General features: G+C 39.1%; 1 protein-coding gene across 2 annotated transcripts in view; it reads right to left on the bottom strand.

The window, feature by feature from the left end:
• Nucleotides 1-2,941: 2,941 nt before the first annotated feature.
• RARS (arginyl-tRNA synthetase) overlaps nucleotides 2,942-16,654 on the bottom strand; it is a 25,034-nt gene continuing 11,321 nt past the window's right edge. The window contains exons 8-15 of one of the 2 annotated variants that reach the window (XM_012655763.1): nucleotides 15,260-15,389; nucleotides 14,180-14,284; nucleotides 11,339-11,517; nucleotides 10,722-10,831; nucleotides 7,600-7,705; nucleotides 4,886-5,058; nucleotides 4,188-4,435; nucleotides 2,942-3,155 (exon numbers count right to left, since the gene is read on the bottom strand). In XM_012655763.1, the coding sequence (XP_012511217.1) occupies nucleotides 3,046-3,155; nucleotides 4,188-4,435; nucleotides 4,886-5,058; nucleotides 7,600-7,705; nucleotides 10,722-10,831; nucleotides 11,339-11,517; nucleotides 14,180-14,284; nucleotides 15,260-15,389 (1,161 nt within the window). In that variant the 3' untranslated portion in view covers nucleotides 2,942-3,045. Of the gene's footprint in view, nucleotides 3,156-4,187; nucleotides 4,436-4,614; nucleotides 4,766-4,885; nucleotides 5,059-7,599; nucleotides 7,706-10,721; nucleotides 10,832-11,338; nucleotides 11,518-14,179; nucleotides 14,285-15,259; nucleotides 15,390-16,654 lie in introns of those variants that run through there. The other variant, XM_012655764.1, reaches the window with a different exon arrangement.

Here is a 16,654-nt window from a genome sequence, read left to right as displayed (position 1 = left end):
ATATCTCAACCAATTTATTTCAGTTGCATTTTCCTTAAGTTTGCACAGAAGTGATATATGACAAAACCAAAGTCTAAAAGACTTCAGTACATGTAAAATAAACATTCTAACTTAGTAGAAGTTGTCAGTGTAATTGATCAAATTTTTTTCTTAGTGCCAAAAAATTAATAGTATCTTGCAATCTATGATGTCTAGAGCTAATGAAATATAGTAATTTCTTAGAAAGCAGAAAATAAATTTGGGGTTATAGAAAAGTCAGTATAAATGAATGAATATATGGTCATCTGAAAATCTTGTCTTTTTTTCTATTAACCAATGTAAGTTCTTTTGAACTCTAGTAGAGGTCAAATGAAGGCAAGCTTGAGGGTCACAAGGGCCCTTAGATTTGACGAGATCAAATAAGGATTATCTGAAGTCAAACTGGCTTTGTTTTGTTATCTCAAAGACTTGCACATTAAGAACAAGCTAATCATTTGTGATGTACGCACAGCTTTAAAAAAACAAAACAAAACAAAAAACCCAGGCTAATCAGAGCTCTACTATTTCCTAAGGAAAAGTTCCTGATATTATCTGTATTATCAAATGATATTTATATAAATTATAAGATGTTTTAAAGATGAGATTAGATATAGTTATGGTCTCTGGGAGCTGAGAGATGATTTGTTAGTATATGAACTAATCATGACCTTTGGTTAAGATACTCCCATAGTTTTTCATTATTTTCTCCTACATATCACTGAATCCTGTTTTTAATTTATAAAATTTCCTAAATATTCTGACCCATGGACTCAATAGTCTAGATGGACTGTCTTTGTGGTTAGTTGGCTAAGAGGAAATCATTTAACCTCCCATTTGTTGGAGAGAGCAGTGATCTAATGTACACGTCAAGCTTTTACATAACTGTTATTATATAACTCATCAAGACCATCACTAAGGGTGTTCTGGGCTTGGAGACCCTTGGAAAAAGCACGTACATTTCATGTATATTAAGCATTTGTTTCTCTGTTCACAGGCACAATAATGGCAGCACACTACAGTCCCGAACTCCTGGCCTCGGGTGATCCTCCTGCTTCAGCCTTCCCAGTAGCTGAGACTACAGGTGTGTGCCACTGGACCCAAATTCTCATTTCATTCTTAATCGTGCTGGCAGATTCTATTACTGCTGACTCAGTAATCATTGCTGAGCCCTACCCCACAACCTCCCTTGCTGCCACCAGCAGTCTCTACTTTCTGTCTTGCTAATTTCATGAAGTAAGACAATAAACCAAACAAAGGGGATAAATCTTGACTGGTCTAAGTAAATCATGACAATATTGTTGTTCTTCTTGGCTTAGGTATTTTTTTTTTTTGAGACAGAGTCTCACTCTCTTTCCTGGGCTAGAGTGCTGTGGCGTCAGCCTAGCTCACAGCAACCTCAAACTCCTGGGCTCAAGTGATCCTCCTGCCTCAGCCTCCTGGGTAGGTGGGACTACAGGCACGCACCACCATGCCCGGCTAATTTCTTTCTATTTATGGTAGAGACAGGGTCTCACTCTTGCTCAGGCAGGTCCTGAACTCCTGAGCTCGAGCAATCCTCCTGCCTCGACCTCCCAGAGTGCTAGGAGTACAGGCGTGAGCCACCGGGCCTGGTGCTTGGCTTAGATATTTATGCTTTCCTAGGTCCCTCTGCAACTAGGATTGGCACATGACCATGGAGTTGCCAAGAATTAATCTGGAGTTTCAGGAAAATTTCCAGTCTATTTTCTTGCCCCCTTACTCTGAACCTAGGACTGTTATGCCAATGTTTTCTTTTGCTAAAATGCAAAGAGCTTAAATTTGATAGCTTAGATACGCATAGATATGAATCTTGATTTTTGTTCCTGAGCAAACCAGATTTCAGTTTTGTTACCTGTAAAACAGGGACAAGTATCTACCAAGGAACAACAAAACGAGGAACACATGGGACAATAAAGGTGTGTAAAGTTCTTGGGGCCTACAGTAGAGCCCAATAAATGGGATTCCTTATCTAATTAAAATTTAGGAGTGAGGAGCAGTGGCAGCTATAGTCCCAGTTACTCCAAACGTTGAGGCAGGAGGATCACTTGAGCCCAGGAGTTCAAGGCCAGCTGAGCAAGAGTGAGGCCCTATCTGTAAAGAAAAAAAAAATTTAATGAAAACACATCCCCGCCAAGCCAATAAACTCTCACTGTGGTGTGCAAATCCTGTTACTTCATGGCCTCCACTAAGTCATTTGGTTTAATGCTCAGCAAGAAATAAGCACATCATCCTGGGAGGCGGCTCCCCATCTGTGGCTGCGGGCGGCATGTGTGCAGGGGACGGGGGCTGGGGGAGAAAGTGGGGCAAGGGAAAGACCCCTGGCAGAGCTGGTTCTTGCTGCTGACCTTCCCAGGCCACGCAAGCGTAGGGCGGTGGGAATCCACCTGAGCTGAGGGCGGAAGGACCTGGTGTCTGTGTCTGCCGGCTAATATGAACAAATTGCGTGAGAAGTGAAGTCGGGCAGGTCGCAGGGTCCCAGGTCTTCAGGTCCCCTCCCTGGTGCAGGCCCTGGCTGGTTTTGGAGAGGCCCAGCACTTAACACCCAGGGGTGCTGGCACTTGTTCTTTCTAATACTTAGGGCATAGGACTGTGTGCAATCAACTTTTTCTAGCAATTTCTGCATGTTTTCTTCCATCACACACCAGACACTCATCATTTTTCCTCATAAGCACTTTCTCTCATTTAAACATACACACTTAGCCCTTGGCAAGCGAAGTGGAATCTCAGGTCCTTGTAAGACCTCAATGTTTAAGCTGCTAAAACACAGGACATATTTGGTTTAGATATTTTACTGTTATGAAAATAAACTAAAAAAAAAAAGAAATAAGCATATTTATGAAAGTGATGTCTTTCTATATTTAGAACTCCAGTTGTTAGAGATAAAGAACTACATTTTGCATAGATAGTTGACAAATTTTCTTTACTTGTTTTTATATCCACGTGATTGTATAAAAGCAAACGGTGCTGATGGCCACTTTGGTAAAAACACAAGGTGTTCAAACTGAAGGATTACATTCTTTGGACAGGTTTTATTCCCAAGATATCAAACCCCTTGGCCATGACAGCAGCTACTGCTTCACATAGCAGCATACGCCACATGTTCACCTTCAATATTTTTCCTGAGAAGAAGAAAAAAGGTATTAATTTTCTTTTTGAAAATCATTTTTTTTTTTTTTGAGACAGAGTCTCACTCTGTTGCCTGGGCTAGAGTGCCATGGCGTCAGCCTAGCTCACAGCAACCTCAAACTCCTGGGCTCAAGCGATCCTCCAGCCTCAGCCTCCCGAGTAGCTGGAACTACAGGCATGTGCCACCATGCCCAGCTAATTTTTTGTACTTTTAGTAGAGACGGGGTCTCGCTCTTGCTCAGGCTGGTCTCGAAAATCATTATTAAAGAATCTATGCTACTTCTGGATTTTACTTAGATGTTTTTGGGCTTTAACTAGAATGACCTCCATCTTAAACCATAAAAAGAGACAACCCAAAAAATAAAGGCATTTCTGTTCAAGAAATCTGTTTTTAACTGATAATCAAGATAAGAGAGACAAGATCTGCAAAGATTAGAACTGTCAACTTTATCTTTCTTTATAAAACTCAGAGTTCTTTCCTAGGCTTCAAGGTCTAAAAATAATTATAAACCTTAATATCATATTGGTGAGAATTTTTTTTTCCTAATAAAGTTTCAGTTCTCAGGCATGATCCTCACATGCCTACTTTGCCTTATGATACATTAATTCAGTCTATTTTATTAATTATGTAATATAGACAGCAGAAGGTCTAAAGTAAGAAAAGTTATCAATTTTCTAAGAGCAGTTTTCATTATCAAGAACATCCAAAGAATCATTCCGGGACCTTCAGATACTACTTTTATTGGAACTGTCCTATACCCAGTAGTCTTCCAATTGTTTACATTCCATCCCATGTCCCAGAGGGTGGAAAAACATACAAAATGGGCTGAATTCTATTTCTGCTTTTTAAGCACAAGTTCAAATTTTGCCTGTTATAAATGATATGGATGACTGTGCAATCATTTGTGGGGGGACAAAGAAGGGAGGGGTTTCATGAATAAAACAAATGTGAAAACCATCCCGACCCAATTCAAATGCCCTGATGACACCCCACCCTCATATGGCCACTAAAATGAGGCACTCACCAGTCTGTCGATCTTTCTCCACACAGTAGCAGCTATCATAGAACTCTGTGAAAGTAGTTGCCAGCTCATAAATATAATCACAGAGAGTGTGGAGAAGTAAGTCATCTAAAATTTTCTGCACAATCTCAGGGAATCGTAAAATGCACCGGCCTAGTTTCCATTCCTTCTCATGTTCCAAAATAATCTTGGTCTCTCGAGCAGCTTTCTGGAGCATCTCTTCATCAATATTGGCCAGACGTGCAATAGACCTGAAAAATTAGGCAACCGTCATTAGTTCCTTTTGTTAGGCAAACTCATTCTTCTCCACTCAAAAACACAGAATAAGTAACTGACATAAATCAGAAATTATCGTCAATTAAAAAGAAGTTCTTATAAAATGAAGAATTTATTGTAGGATATACTATTAGGCAAAATGAATAATCTGGTCTAAAGCATTTTGTATTATTAAAAATGGGAATATAATTCTTTTAGGCGGAGTCAGAAGATACTTTCCTGGTATTTAAAACCATGAGTGCCCAGGAGAATATCTGCCACAGCAAACAGGGACAGGCTTAGAGATTCCAGTATAACCTGCAATTCTAAAAGAGGACATACTTCCAAAAATGCTAGTACACAGAAAAATCAGAAAAAAAATTTTTGGAGCAACTCAAATATTCCTTCATTTGATACAAAATAAAGCAATGTCTACCCATAATTACCTGATTCTCGTGAAGGCATACAACAAGTAAGCAGCTGTGTTTCCTCTGTCATCCAGCATCTTATCAAAGGAGAAGATGTAGTCATTCAGCCGGCTATGGGAAAGGTCAGCATATTTGATACAGCCATAAGCAACGGATGTCTGGGCAGCCTTCAATTCCTCTGCAGTTAAGACCTTGAGGGGAGAAAAAAGCAATACTTTATAGCTTACTCACTGCTGCTTCTGCCCTGGTGTCTCACAGGCAGAAGAGAGGGGTAGCATCTAATGGGGCTCTGTTATCAATAAACTTTAATAAACATTGACACTTAAGGTAGAATGACATGGGCCAATGTACAAAGAGAATAATGAAAATGTAACTCATCAGCTATGCACAATGAAGAATGTTTCTATGGGAAAATGGATTTGTAAAACATCGAATGCCAGCATGAATACTTTTTCCCAATGTATTCAGTAGATATGAAACCAAAAGCACCAAATATTAGCTCATATCTACTTCATACCATGAACATTATGAGGTTATAGGAAACAAAGTAATATAGTAAAATAAAAACAAAAAATTAGTGTCAAGTAATTATTTGAAATCAACAGTGTATCAAGGGTGGAAGAAAGATTGTATTGTTTTGCTAACATTTTGTCATGTATTCTGAAGCATTATTAGACCCTAAGTAAAGTGATCAAGGATTTCTCTTCTGGCCATGATAGAGCAGTTTGTAGCAGACTAATAACCCTTTCCACCAAAAGCAACTATTTAAAAGCTGGGTAAAGGTTGGGCATCGTCGATCACACCTGTAATCCCAGCGCTTTGAGGGCTCAGGCAGGAGGATTGCTTGAGGCTAGGAGTTCGAGACCAGCCTGGGCAACATAGTGAGACCCTGTCTCTATCAAAAAATAAAAAAATTAAAAAATTAGCTGGGTGTGGTGGCACATGCCCATTAGTTCCAGCTACTTGGGAGGTTGAGGCAGGATGATCACTTGAGTCCAGGAGTTGGAGGCTACAGTGAGCTATGATGGCGCCACTGCATTCAGCCTGGGTGAAAGAGCAAGGTCCCATACATAAAGCAACTGTTCAAAGTCACTAGAGAGCATCAACACAAGCGAAGTTTGAGGGGCTATAATTCCTGAGAGAAGGAAAACATAGGGAATGAGTTCTACATTTATTTGGCTTTTCCCCTGAGGGCATTTTCCAAATCCCTATGGCAGTACAGAACCCAAGCAGAAAGAAGTGGTCTGACTGGGTCAAGATGACAGAGTTGAGAGAATGGGGCTGCCAAAGCAAGGACAAAACCCCCAGGAGAAAGGAACTAGAGAGGAGTGAAAAACCTCTGTGAACAGGCCGGGCGGGTGGCTCATGCCTGTAATCCTAGCACTCTGGGAGGCCACGGGTGGACTGTTTGAGCTCAGGAGTTCTCGACCAGCCTGAACAAGAGCAAGACACCGTCTCTACTAAAAATAGAAACAAATTAGCTGGACAACTAAAAACATGTATAGAAAAAATTAGCCAGGTATGGTGGCTCATGCTTGTAGTCCCAGCTACTCGAGAGGCTGAGGCAAGAGGATTGCTTAAGCCCAGGAGTTCGAGGTTTCAGTGAGCTATAATCAGGCCACTGGACTCCAGCCTAGGTGACAAAGTAAGACCTTGTCTCCACTGTCTCTGAAAACAAAAAACAAACCCCCCAAAACTAGCTGGGGTAATCAAAGAGCCAAAGCAGTTTTTGTCATCAAGCACTAAGCAGACTAAACAAAATGATTAGGTCACTAAAAGTTCCACTTTTCATCTGATTGTGCCAGATGTGCCTAAGCCAGGATTAAAAAGCAAAACTACTTTGGAAATACCAGCTGGGTAGACTTGGCCACCATCTACAGAAAGTATAGAGAAACACTATTTTCCATTTCATTTTGCTGGTAATGGAAAGGGAATAGGTAGAGAGGATGTAGCCTTATGGCCTGTCTTCTTGCTCTCTGGATTGTCAGTGATCTACCCAAAGCAAACAAGAGAGCTTCTCCTCAAAGTATCTTTTTATGTGTTTGGTTCTTTCATGTCTATATCTCATCCTATTCTGTTTTCCCTTTTGTAGTTTTACTCTGCTGCCTGTTCATTCCAAAATATCACTTCACTTGCTGGAGAGAAGATATAAAACCCTCTGCATCTCAATCCTTGACCTCTCCTCTGCTACTCCCATCTGTAAAAAAATTGTTTTTCTTGTTGACTTTTCTTCATTTTGATAAAATTCCTCCAGACTCCACATAAACCCAACCACAGTCCCTTCTAAGGTGCTATGAAAGGCGATCATGTTGCCTGCCCCAATGACTCATCGATGGTCTTGGGTGGTAAGTGTTGACTACTATGACTACTCTACAAATGCTCCCAGAGAAGGAACGCAGCAAATGCAGACTCTAATGTTAGCTGAAGAATCAACCCGCTTCAGTCTGCAATATTATCCCATCACTAGGAACTGCCACCAAGAAGCAGAGATACTATGCTATACCAAAAAAGGAGGAAAAAGCCATAGCCTTTTCTAACAGCCAAGAAAAAACTATATTTTCAAAATAAATGCTCAGCAATTCACGAAACAAACTTACTGTGCAATAAAATTTAAGCACCATAAGTCAGCCCTGGGTGGGGTGACTCCTTATAATTCTCCTCAGTTCTCTTGAAAACAAAAATGAGAAATCATGATGCATAGTATACACTGTGCTAATAAGGCCTTGGATTACCTTGTCTCTTTCTTTTTCCTTCAATTTGTCCATGGATCGCTTTAGTCCTTCTTCCAGAAGGTCTATGAGGCGCACTGTTTCACCTGAACGTGTTTTAAACTTCTTCCTAAAAAATTTAAAAGCCCCAAACAGATTTTGAAACAGACCTTTCAACTCAGAAATCTTTGAGAAGTTTTGAGGGACCTGACCATAAACTGTAACACATGCCTTTTATAAATCTCTAAGGTATAGGTTTCCCCTGAGAACTATTAAGAGAGAGCTTGATGACAGTGGTAACACTGCCTTATTCTAGTTGGTGACAGGGAAGGTGCCAAAAGACAGGGTGTTTTCCAGTGTCTCTCTTGTCTAGCCCTCAGCTCAAAGTATCCTATGCTTTAGCCCCTAATAGCACTCTCTACATGTTCACCTTTAATACATTCCCCAGCAGGGAAAGAAAGAAGATATCGGTTAATTTATTCACTGTCCTGGAACACAAAGTTTGGCTTAGTTGTTTTACCCTTTTAGAAAAATTACTAATAAATACATGTTTGCCTTTAATACATTCCCCAGCAGGGAAAGAAAGAAGATATTGGTTAATTTATTCACTTTCCTGGAACACAAAGTTTGGCTTAGTTGTTTTACCCTTTTAGAAAAATTACTAATAAATACATGTTTGCTTCTAGAATTGTTTGAAAAGTCAGCAAATTCTTTGCTGGAATCTCATTTGCCTTTTTCTGTCTAGTGACTCCTCTTGTTCAGTGGTAACCAATCCTGGATGCATATCAGAATCAGCTGAAGAGGTTTAAAAAAATGGGATGTCAGCCCCCCATTCAGATCTACTGAAATCAGAACCTCTGTGGACGAGGCAAAACCACCTACAAGCACTGCCCTGGGCAGCTGCACTATTAAAAAGCATTTTGACAAAACTGGATTTAACTTATTAAACAGGGTAGAAGTTTACATGACACCAAGTATATAATTTGTCTTTTTCTTTTTTTTAGGTTAAAAATCCTTCAAACATAGCAATGGTACAAATGAAGCATGCTATTCTAACACAAAGCCTATCAAAAATAAATGTGATACTTTGTACTAAAGTTTTATTTTTAGAACTTGCCTTAGAAAGGATTTACTTTGCCCTTAATCACAGAATTAAAATCATCCCATAAATACCTTACATACTTGCATGGCTTTCTTTATGCCATACTCTCCCCTTCTTGAGTGTCCAACTTCCAAATGACTGATGAAGGACAATCGTCATAAAGCCAAGCTGGCATACTAAACGAAGCCTTCCTTAATGGCTCTATTTTGCAATAACTGGTCCTTTCAGTTACTCTCTACCTGCACCTGCCTTCAATTTTTGTTTTTTGTGTTGGTCTAATGTGACCAGTGGTTACACTATGAGGGATGTATATCTGAATACCAACTGAGCTTTTAAAAAGCACAGATGCCTAATGTCCACTTTGGACCTAGTTAAGCCAGTAACTCCTGCAGTGGGCCCTGGCATGTATATCTTCACGGGCTCCACAGGAGACTGCTCTGCTCTAGACGACAGACAGGCTCCTTCAGGGAAGAGGCTGTGTTCTGCATGTCTGTGCACACACTGTGGAGCACCCAGCCGCTGCCATGCATAGCAGATGCTCAATAAACAGGTGCCCGGGGGACAGCAAGAAGATGAAATAAAAGGATAAATTATTTATTGTACAAAAAATTGAAAGAGAAAATGTCACTAAAAATAGATGGCAGAATCTGTGAGCATATTAATGGAAATATTTAAAATATGGTTAGCTGCCAGTGGTTAACTATCATTTAAATTATTCTCTTTAAAAAACTGGGCTAGGCCCCATAAACACATACAACTGTTATGTATCCATAAATAACAAAAATAAATAGAATCATGAAAAAAAATACTGGGCTAGGATGCCATAATTACATGATACTGAGTACAGAAATATAAAAAAAAAAATTATCAAGAATCCCTTAGTCATTGTATGATAAATGAATTAAATGCCAAGATATGAATACTAGTGATGAATGTAGTAGAAAATAAATCTGATAATGTCAACCAACTGTAGGAATATCATCTAAATGTTTGAAAAACCAACAGTTAAGAAACTAAGATACTATAAGCAATAATCAACTCACTAGTTAGCTTTTAAGCACTTTCTTAGGACGATAAACACAATAAGGACCCAGTATCTTTTGATTTCAAAAAAGTACACCTCCACAGAAGTCACATATTGTAATTAGAAAATGTTTCCAACAAGGTCTTTGACCTCTATGTAATTAGTATCTATAATACCTTGATACACCCAACCCGCCCCGCCTTTTATACGCTCAGTCATGGCTTCTGTACATTGGTGGGGCACATCTCGAACTAATTCATGTGGTTTTTACAAGCATCACCACCCTCTGTGGGATAGTAATATTTAATACTTATCACCAAATCAAAGATGTTATAGATTTAAGAGGCATGCTGATTAAATGGCAGGTAATCCTAAGACATTAGTGAATATGAGATGTTAAATGTGAAAAATTTGTGCCTTTGAATTAATTCTGTATATAAATATTTAATTGTATTTACCTTTTTATTTCATACACACTGAGCACAACATGGGGAAACAATTGGAAAACAGAAAAACAAAGTATGGATATTAACACGTAGGTCTCAATAAATATTTTTGAGACAAACATAAAAAAATGAAAGCAGTGAATCTTAAAACCCAATTGGATTCTCAATAAACTTACACCTTTTGACCAAGTGTTCAACTGTGAAGGAAAAAACAAAGACATTACAAAATGCCTGGACTATATTGTTGAATATTTTGTCTGAAATCCGAGGAGGTATCTTTACAGATTTTATAATTTAGATCTGTGAGAGAAGAAACCGCCTTTATAATCTGTTAAGTCTACAGTGTGGTTTTCATTCAACTTTGCACATACTATCTCCCTAAGAGGCTACCCTCTGGCACTGATGAGACATAAATACAAAACGACTCTTTGGGGTTTACCATTACAACATATGTAGACTAAAGAAAATCGTAGACTTTCTTAATTCTAACATGGTATCAAATGAAATGTAGCCTCTTCCAAGAAAATGGGAGGATCGGGTACATCATTACCATCTTCAGATTTTCCAAACTTACTTGTCTTCCCCTAGCACCACACCAAATCCAGCATGGGACACTCGAGTTACTTTAGGGTCATACCAACCAATCATCTGAGCAGCAGCAAATATTGTCTGGAAGTGCACAGACTGCAAAGCAACAAAAATAGAAAGTTACTTGCTAGTTTTCTAATAATAATAAAAAGTCTTAAGGCTCTTGTGCTTAGGATTAAAAATTTATAAAATTCAAATCACCCACAAATCTTGCGAGGCCAGTATTATTATAAAAACTCTTCCATTATTCCCTACATAGAAACAGTTAAGAGCAAGACTATTATCATACTTTCTACTATGCTCAAAGGTTTTTAAATAACATCAGTTCTATTTTAGGTCTCACAACAACCCCATCAATAGGAACAATGGCTGAGGTTCAGAGAAGTATCCTTTTCCAGTTTGTGGAGACAAGCTGAAAAGTTGAGAAGTGTCCAGGTCTGGCTGGCTCCAAACCCTGTTCTCTCTCCTGTTACATTTATGTTCTGAATCTTAGTCTTTGGGGATAATTTATACAGTCTTCTAGTGCCAAATGCCAACAGCCTCACCGTATTATCTTACCTCCAGTCAGACAATGTTAAAACATAAAAACATCTACAAACTCACTTGTCCACTGTCCACCACATAGATAACCACATCTGCTTTTTCCTCAAACAGTCTTTGCTTAAGAGCAGCCAGGTCAGATGTATCATAGGTATACCCTCCATCTGATTTTACTATGGTTAACGGTATGGAACACCCTGGGACAAACACAATCTTTCTGCCATCATCCACTTGCACAAATCCTAGGAAAAAAAATCAATAATGTTAAAAGAACCCTGAAGGAATATGAATGCTCAGTCATTTTAGAACTATTTTAGAAAATATTTATGAGAGAGCTGAAGAAATCACGTAACTTTTTTCTCACCATGATCTAATAGAAGCCTTGGAAAAATGGCTACTTTCAAGGTTGTCTGGGCACCCAGGGTGCTGTGAGAGCAGAGGTCAGATATCCTGGCAGTTTTCTGGACTCATGCTACACTTGGCTTCCAAACTCTTTATGGAGTACCTTGCAGAAGCCCACCTGCTCAGCAGGTCCAGAACATGAAAATCTGTGCTTCGCTTTCAAGCTGGAGCCCTGACTCTCCTCTTGGAGAAAGATGCAATTCCTATATCGACTTTTAACTACATGCTGCAAAGAAGTTAACACTGTCCCAGGGTCCAGCAAACAAACATGGCAGAATTTAGCATTTGGAATAAGAAGTGAAAAGGAAAAAAATCATGTTCACATACTCATGATGAAAAAGGCAAAGTTCTCGAATGCTAGAAGGAACAGAAAAAGAACATGATGACAATAACAACAATTGTATATTTGAGTGCTACTATGTGCCCAATACTAAGTCTTAACTTTAACCTTCACAATAATTCTATATAGTAAATAACTTTGTGCTTTCTCAGTTTAGAAAACTGAGGCTTGATAAGATAAAGGCAGTATAAAATAGTGGCTAAAAATTGAAGCTCTGAAGCCAGACTGCCTAGGTTTGTATCTCAGACTTACCCTTATAAGTTATGTGACCTTAGGAAGTTATTCACTTCTCTTGTGCTGTTTTCTCATAAAATAAACATCTTTAAAATTTTATTATCTTAAAAATATGGTCCCTAGGCCCTAGAGACTATGATTAATAAATACTATTTCTCATTCAAGGAACTTGGCTTCCTTGGAGATCTTACTGATCCCAGATCTGAGGCAGGATTTTTACAAAATGAGCCTGCATTTTTATATACCATAAAGCAATTAAACTATCAAAGACTACAGGGGTTGAGAAAAACAAAACAAAAATACAACATAAAATAGAAAAGCCAATTTGAAGAGGCTACCATTAGCCAAAATTGGGACAATTTGCGCATACGAAGAATAACAGAGGTAACTGAAAAATATAAAATATAACCCATTCACAATAATGCTAAAATGAACTCGCTTGTCATATCTGGAAGATGCTAAGAAACATCTGACAACTAATAAAGAAAAAAAGAATTAAGCACTTACACGCCTGTCTTACATGAACTGCACTTCAGGGTAACCAAAATAATTATGTGACAAAGTTCTCCATAAGAGATCCCAGGTGACAAATGGAGAAGGAATGACAGAACACTACCATTTTCCAATCTCTAATGAAGTTGTGGATCAAAGTCATTATCAATAACTGTTAAAAACCACTATGGAAGGCCAGGCATGGTGGCTCACACCTGTAATCCCAGCACTTTGGGAGGCTAAGGTGGGAGGATTGCTTGAGGTCAAGAGTTCGAGACCAGCCTGAGCAAGATTGAGACCCCATCTCTACAAAAAATAGAAAAATTAGCTGGGCGTGGTGCATGCCTGTAGTCCCACCTACTGGGCAGGCTGAGGCAGGAGGACCACTTGAGCCCAGGAGTTTGAGATTGTAGTAAACTGTGATGACACCACTGCACTCTAGCCAGGATGATAGAGCAAGACTCTGTCCCAAAAAGAAAAAAACAAAACAAAAAACCCCATCACTAGGGAAAAGTCTGACAGGGAAATTTATGGATAGATTGGGCTGACAACACCTGAACCATTAAACAATCTTAACATCACAAAAACAAGGCCAAAAAGACAGCTTGTATTCTTGTAAATAAAAGAAAACCAAAACAAAAAGAAAAAAGAAAATGTAAATCAGAATCTAATGAATCTTCTTTAGAAAATACAGATAGAGAAATTATGTTAAATAACATGACACAGGAAATTCTATAGGACAGATGGCCCAATTTCTTCAACAATAAAACAAATAAAAAAGAGGGGGCAGAAACCTATGGACTTACAGAACTTAAGATGCATATCAAATGTAAAAAGTGCACACCCTGAAAAACCAATGATTAAAAAACTTATGAATCAATCTGGGAAATCTGAACTCTAACAGTATTAAGAAATTATTAATTTTCTTGATGTGATAATAGTGCAGTTCTTCCTCAGTATATGCAAGGGATTGGTTGCAGGACCCCCTCACATACCAAAATGCATGCCTACCCAGATCCCACAGTTGGCCCTGCAGAACCCACATATGTGAGAAGTCAGTGCTCCAACATCCAATGTAATGTGGGTTTCAGAGAATATTATATTTTTGATCTGTGGTTGGAAAAAATCCACATATAAGTGGACCAGCGAAGTTCAAGCCTGTGTTGTTCAAGGGTCAACTGTATTGTGGATTCAGGGCAGGAGTAAGGGCCTGTTTTCTCAGAGACACATACCAAAGCACTTATATATGAAATTACACGTAACCAGTATGTATAAGAAGGTATAGATACACTAAGGTTGGCCAGTATTTATAACTGTTGCTGGGTGATGAGTATGTGAAGTTGGGGGTTATTATAAATTTTCTCCACTTTTATCTATGTTTGAAAATTTCTATAATAAAAGGGAATATAATAAGGGAAAAAAAGCAGAGAACCTACCTCTGTTTTCAAATTCCTTTACAACATCATCCATCCTATCTTGATAGAAGGATTCCCCTCTCTCTATTAAAGAGACGTCCAATGCATCGTAGATTTTATTAAACTCTAGGGAAAAAAATGCCACCAAATAAGGAAAATGCACGAGAATTTAAACAGGAAACATGTATTTTACATTAAAAGATATTTATTTTAAACATTTGGAAGAAAATTAATTACATAAAAATGTACAGATTATACATATATATATATACTGTCATTTTTAAAAAGTGGAAAATATGGTAACATACATCAAAATAGTAGCACTGGGTGGGACTATAACTTAATTTTTCATAAGGAACATGAACTTCTTGCATAACTTTTAAAAAACCATTTCTCAAAAAATATAAATGAGAAGGAAAAACAAGCATTTACTATTTGGTGATTAATCAAATATTTACTCATTTTTCTTACAGTTTTTCCTAATTTGTACCACTTACCTGTCTGTACGGCCATGTATTAGTGACACAGAATTACCTACTGTAGCATAATAAAACATTTTACTACCCAGCACTGCAAAGCAGTCATCATTAGTCTTCTTTGTCAAAGATCTACTGGCTATTCTTATCCATTTATTCTTCAAAGTAACCTTAAAAACTATTTTGTCAGGTTTGAAAACTTGAAATTGCCTTAAAATTATAAATGATATTTGGAGAACTAGGGAACACTTGGCATGGCACTGTATTCAAAACACTCTATTACATCCTGCTATGTATTTCTCTTCATTTTGGTCCTATACATTTCTGGACAAATTCATTTCTAAGTATTTTAGAGCTTTGGTTGCTACTGTGAATAGCATCTTTTCTTTTTCTTTTCCATTTTGTGATTAATTTTTGCTGACTTCTGAGAAAGTTAAATTTTGCACCTGCCTATCTTATTAAACTTTCTTATTAGTTGTTTCAGTCTCAAAAAGATATTTAAGAAAAAATCTATTTGCCTGTCCTCAAAAGTTTAAAATGTCACTCAAGGGCAGTTCTGAATAAAGACTCAGGAAAGTGTATGCACAGTATTTGCCAGATAAATGAATGAAGACCAGAAACTCACCTTGGCGGGAGACACCACAGATCAGCTTCCAAGCTTTTGTAATATCTGGATTTTTACTCTGGAGCAGAACTACGCACTGATATGCTCGCTTCTTAAATTCCTCTTCAGTATCAAACCTCTTCTTAGATTCCTGTGTTTAAGAAAAGAAAGTCTGTAAAAAGATCCAATCCTGTATTTCTAGAAAAAGAATTTATTCATCTCTAAACACACCCACACTCACACACACACAGAGTAAAAATTCAGAACACCAGACTGAGTGCTCTATTTCAATAGTCAAGAATATTGTTACAAATGAACATGCCAAAGAATCCTATTATTTCTTTTGAAATAATTTTTCTTAAAAATACAAAAATCTCCTTCTTCGCAGCGATCAGAGAAGGCGGAAGCAACGGCGTCCGCGGCTGGGGCTCCGGCTCCGGGCGGCCCGTGGACACAGTGGCTCTGTTCCTTGGCCCTGGAGACTGGTGTCCGGGCTGCCTCGCCTCAGAGCGCGGTGTCCACCCCTTTCCGGCGCCTTGGCTGAGCAGAGCCGTGCGGCTGGGTGCAGCCCTCCGCGCCTTGTTCAGCGGCCCAGCGCACTCGAGCGGTGAGTCTCCTCCCGACGCCTTTTGGCGGCTGCGACGTTCCTTCCCACAGGTGGGGGACGCCGTCCCCTGCCCCCTTGGTTGCTGCTGGTCAGGGACGCCGCCCCCTCTGCAGTCACCTCCGCTCCCCCGGCCACCACCTTCTCGCTTACTCCACTCCCCGGAGGAAACCCCAGTTTCCTCAGACCTGCTTCCCCTCACCCCGCTTTTCCCCTTCCCAGAAAAGGAAATTGCCTTCTGGATTCTCCCGTCCCTCAGAACTGTTACCTTCTTAAATTGAAAAAAGAAAAATCCCTTTGAGTTCCTAGCGACTCCTTCTGTCACTGTCATCGGAAACCTATTTTTGGGTTCTCTGTTGAACTCTACAGTGGTCCCAGGCAGGAAGTTAAAAAAAAAATTAAGATGACACGACTGTTTCCTCCCCTGCCCCTGCACTCGGTAGTTCTAGCGATTGTTGCAGACGCTGGGTTGATAAAGCTGTTCCTAGTATTTGGCTTTAGGGGAACTCCAGCTGAGAGTTAGGACTGTCTTGAATGTGAACAGAAAGCACCTCAAGTATTAGCAGCCTGGTTCTGTAGTATTTGTTTCTTTTGTTTCTCTAAAGGCAGATTACTAAATGTATTGCTACACAGGTACTAAATAGAAAAGAGAAAAACTTGTGACTTGGCTGCTGGCATTTTGTCTGTTCTCCTTCGATTACTAGGGAAGGTAGAGGGGCGTTTCTGATTTTGAGGTTGAGGGTCTGGTAGGGACAGCGTGGCCTCTTTTGTGACTCAAGGAAGGAATGTGTTTCAGGCACTGGTTGCCCATG

The sequence above is a fragment of the Propithecus coquereli genome, unplaced genomic scaffold (genome assembly GCF_000956105.1).
Source record: "Propithecus coquereli isolate 6110/MARCELLA unplaced genomic scaffold, Pcoq_1.0 Scaffold483, whole genome shotgun sequence".
Classification (NCBI taxonomy): domain Eukaryota; kingdom Metazoa; phylum Chordata; class Mammalia; order Primates; family Indriidae; genus Propithecus; species Propithecus coquereli.
This window is presented reverse-complemented; position numbering and strand designations above follow the sequence as displayed.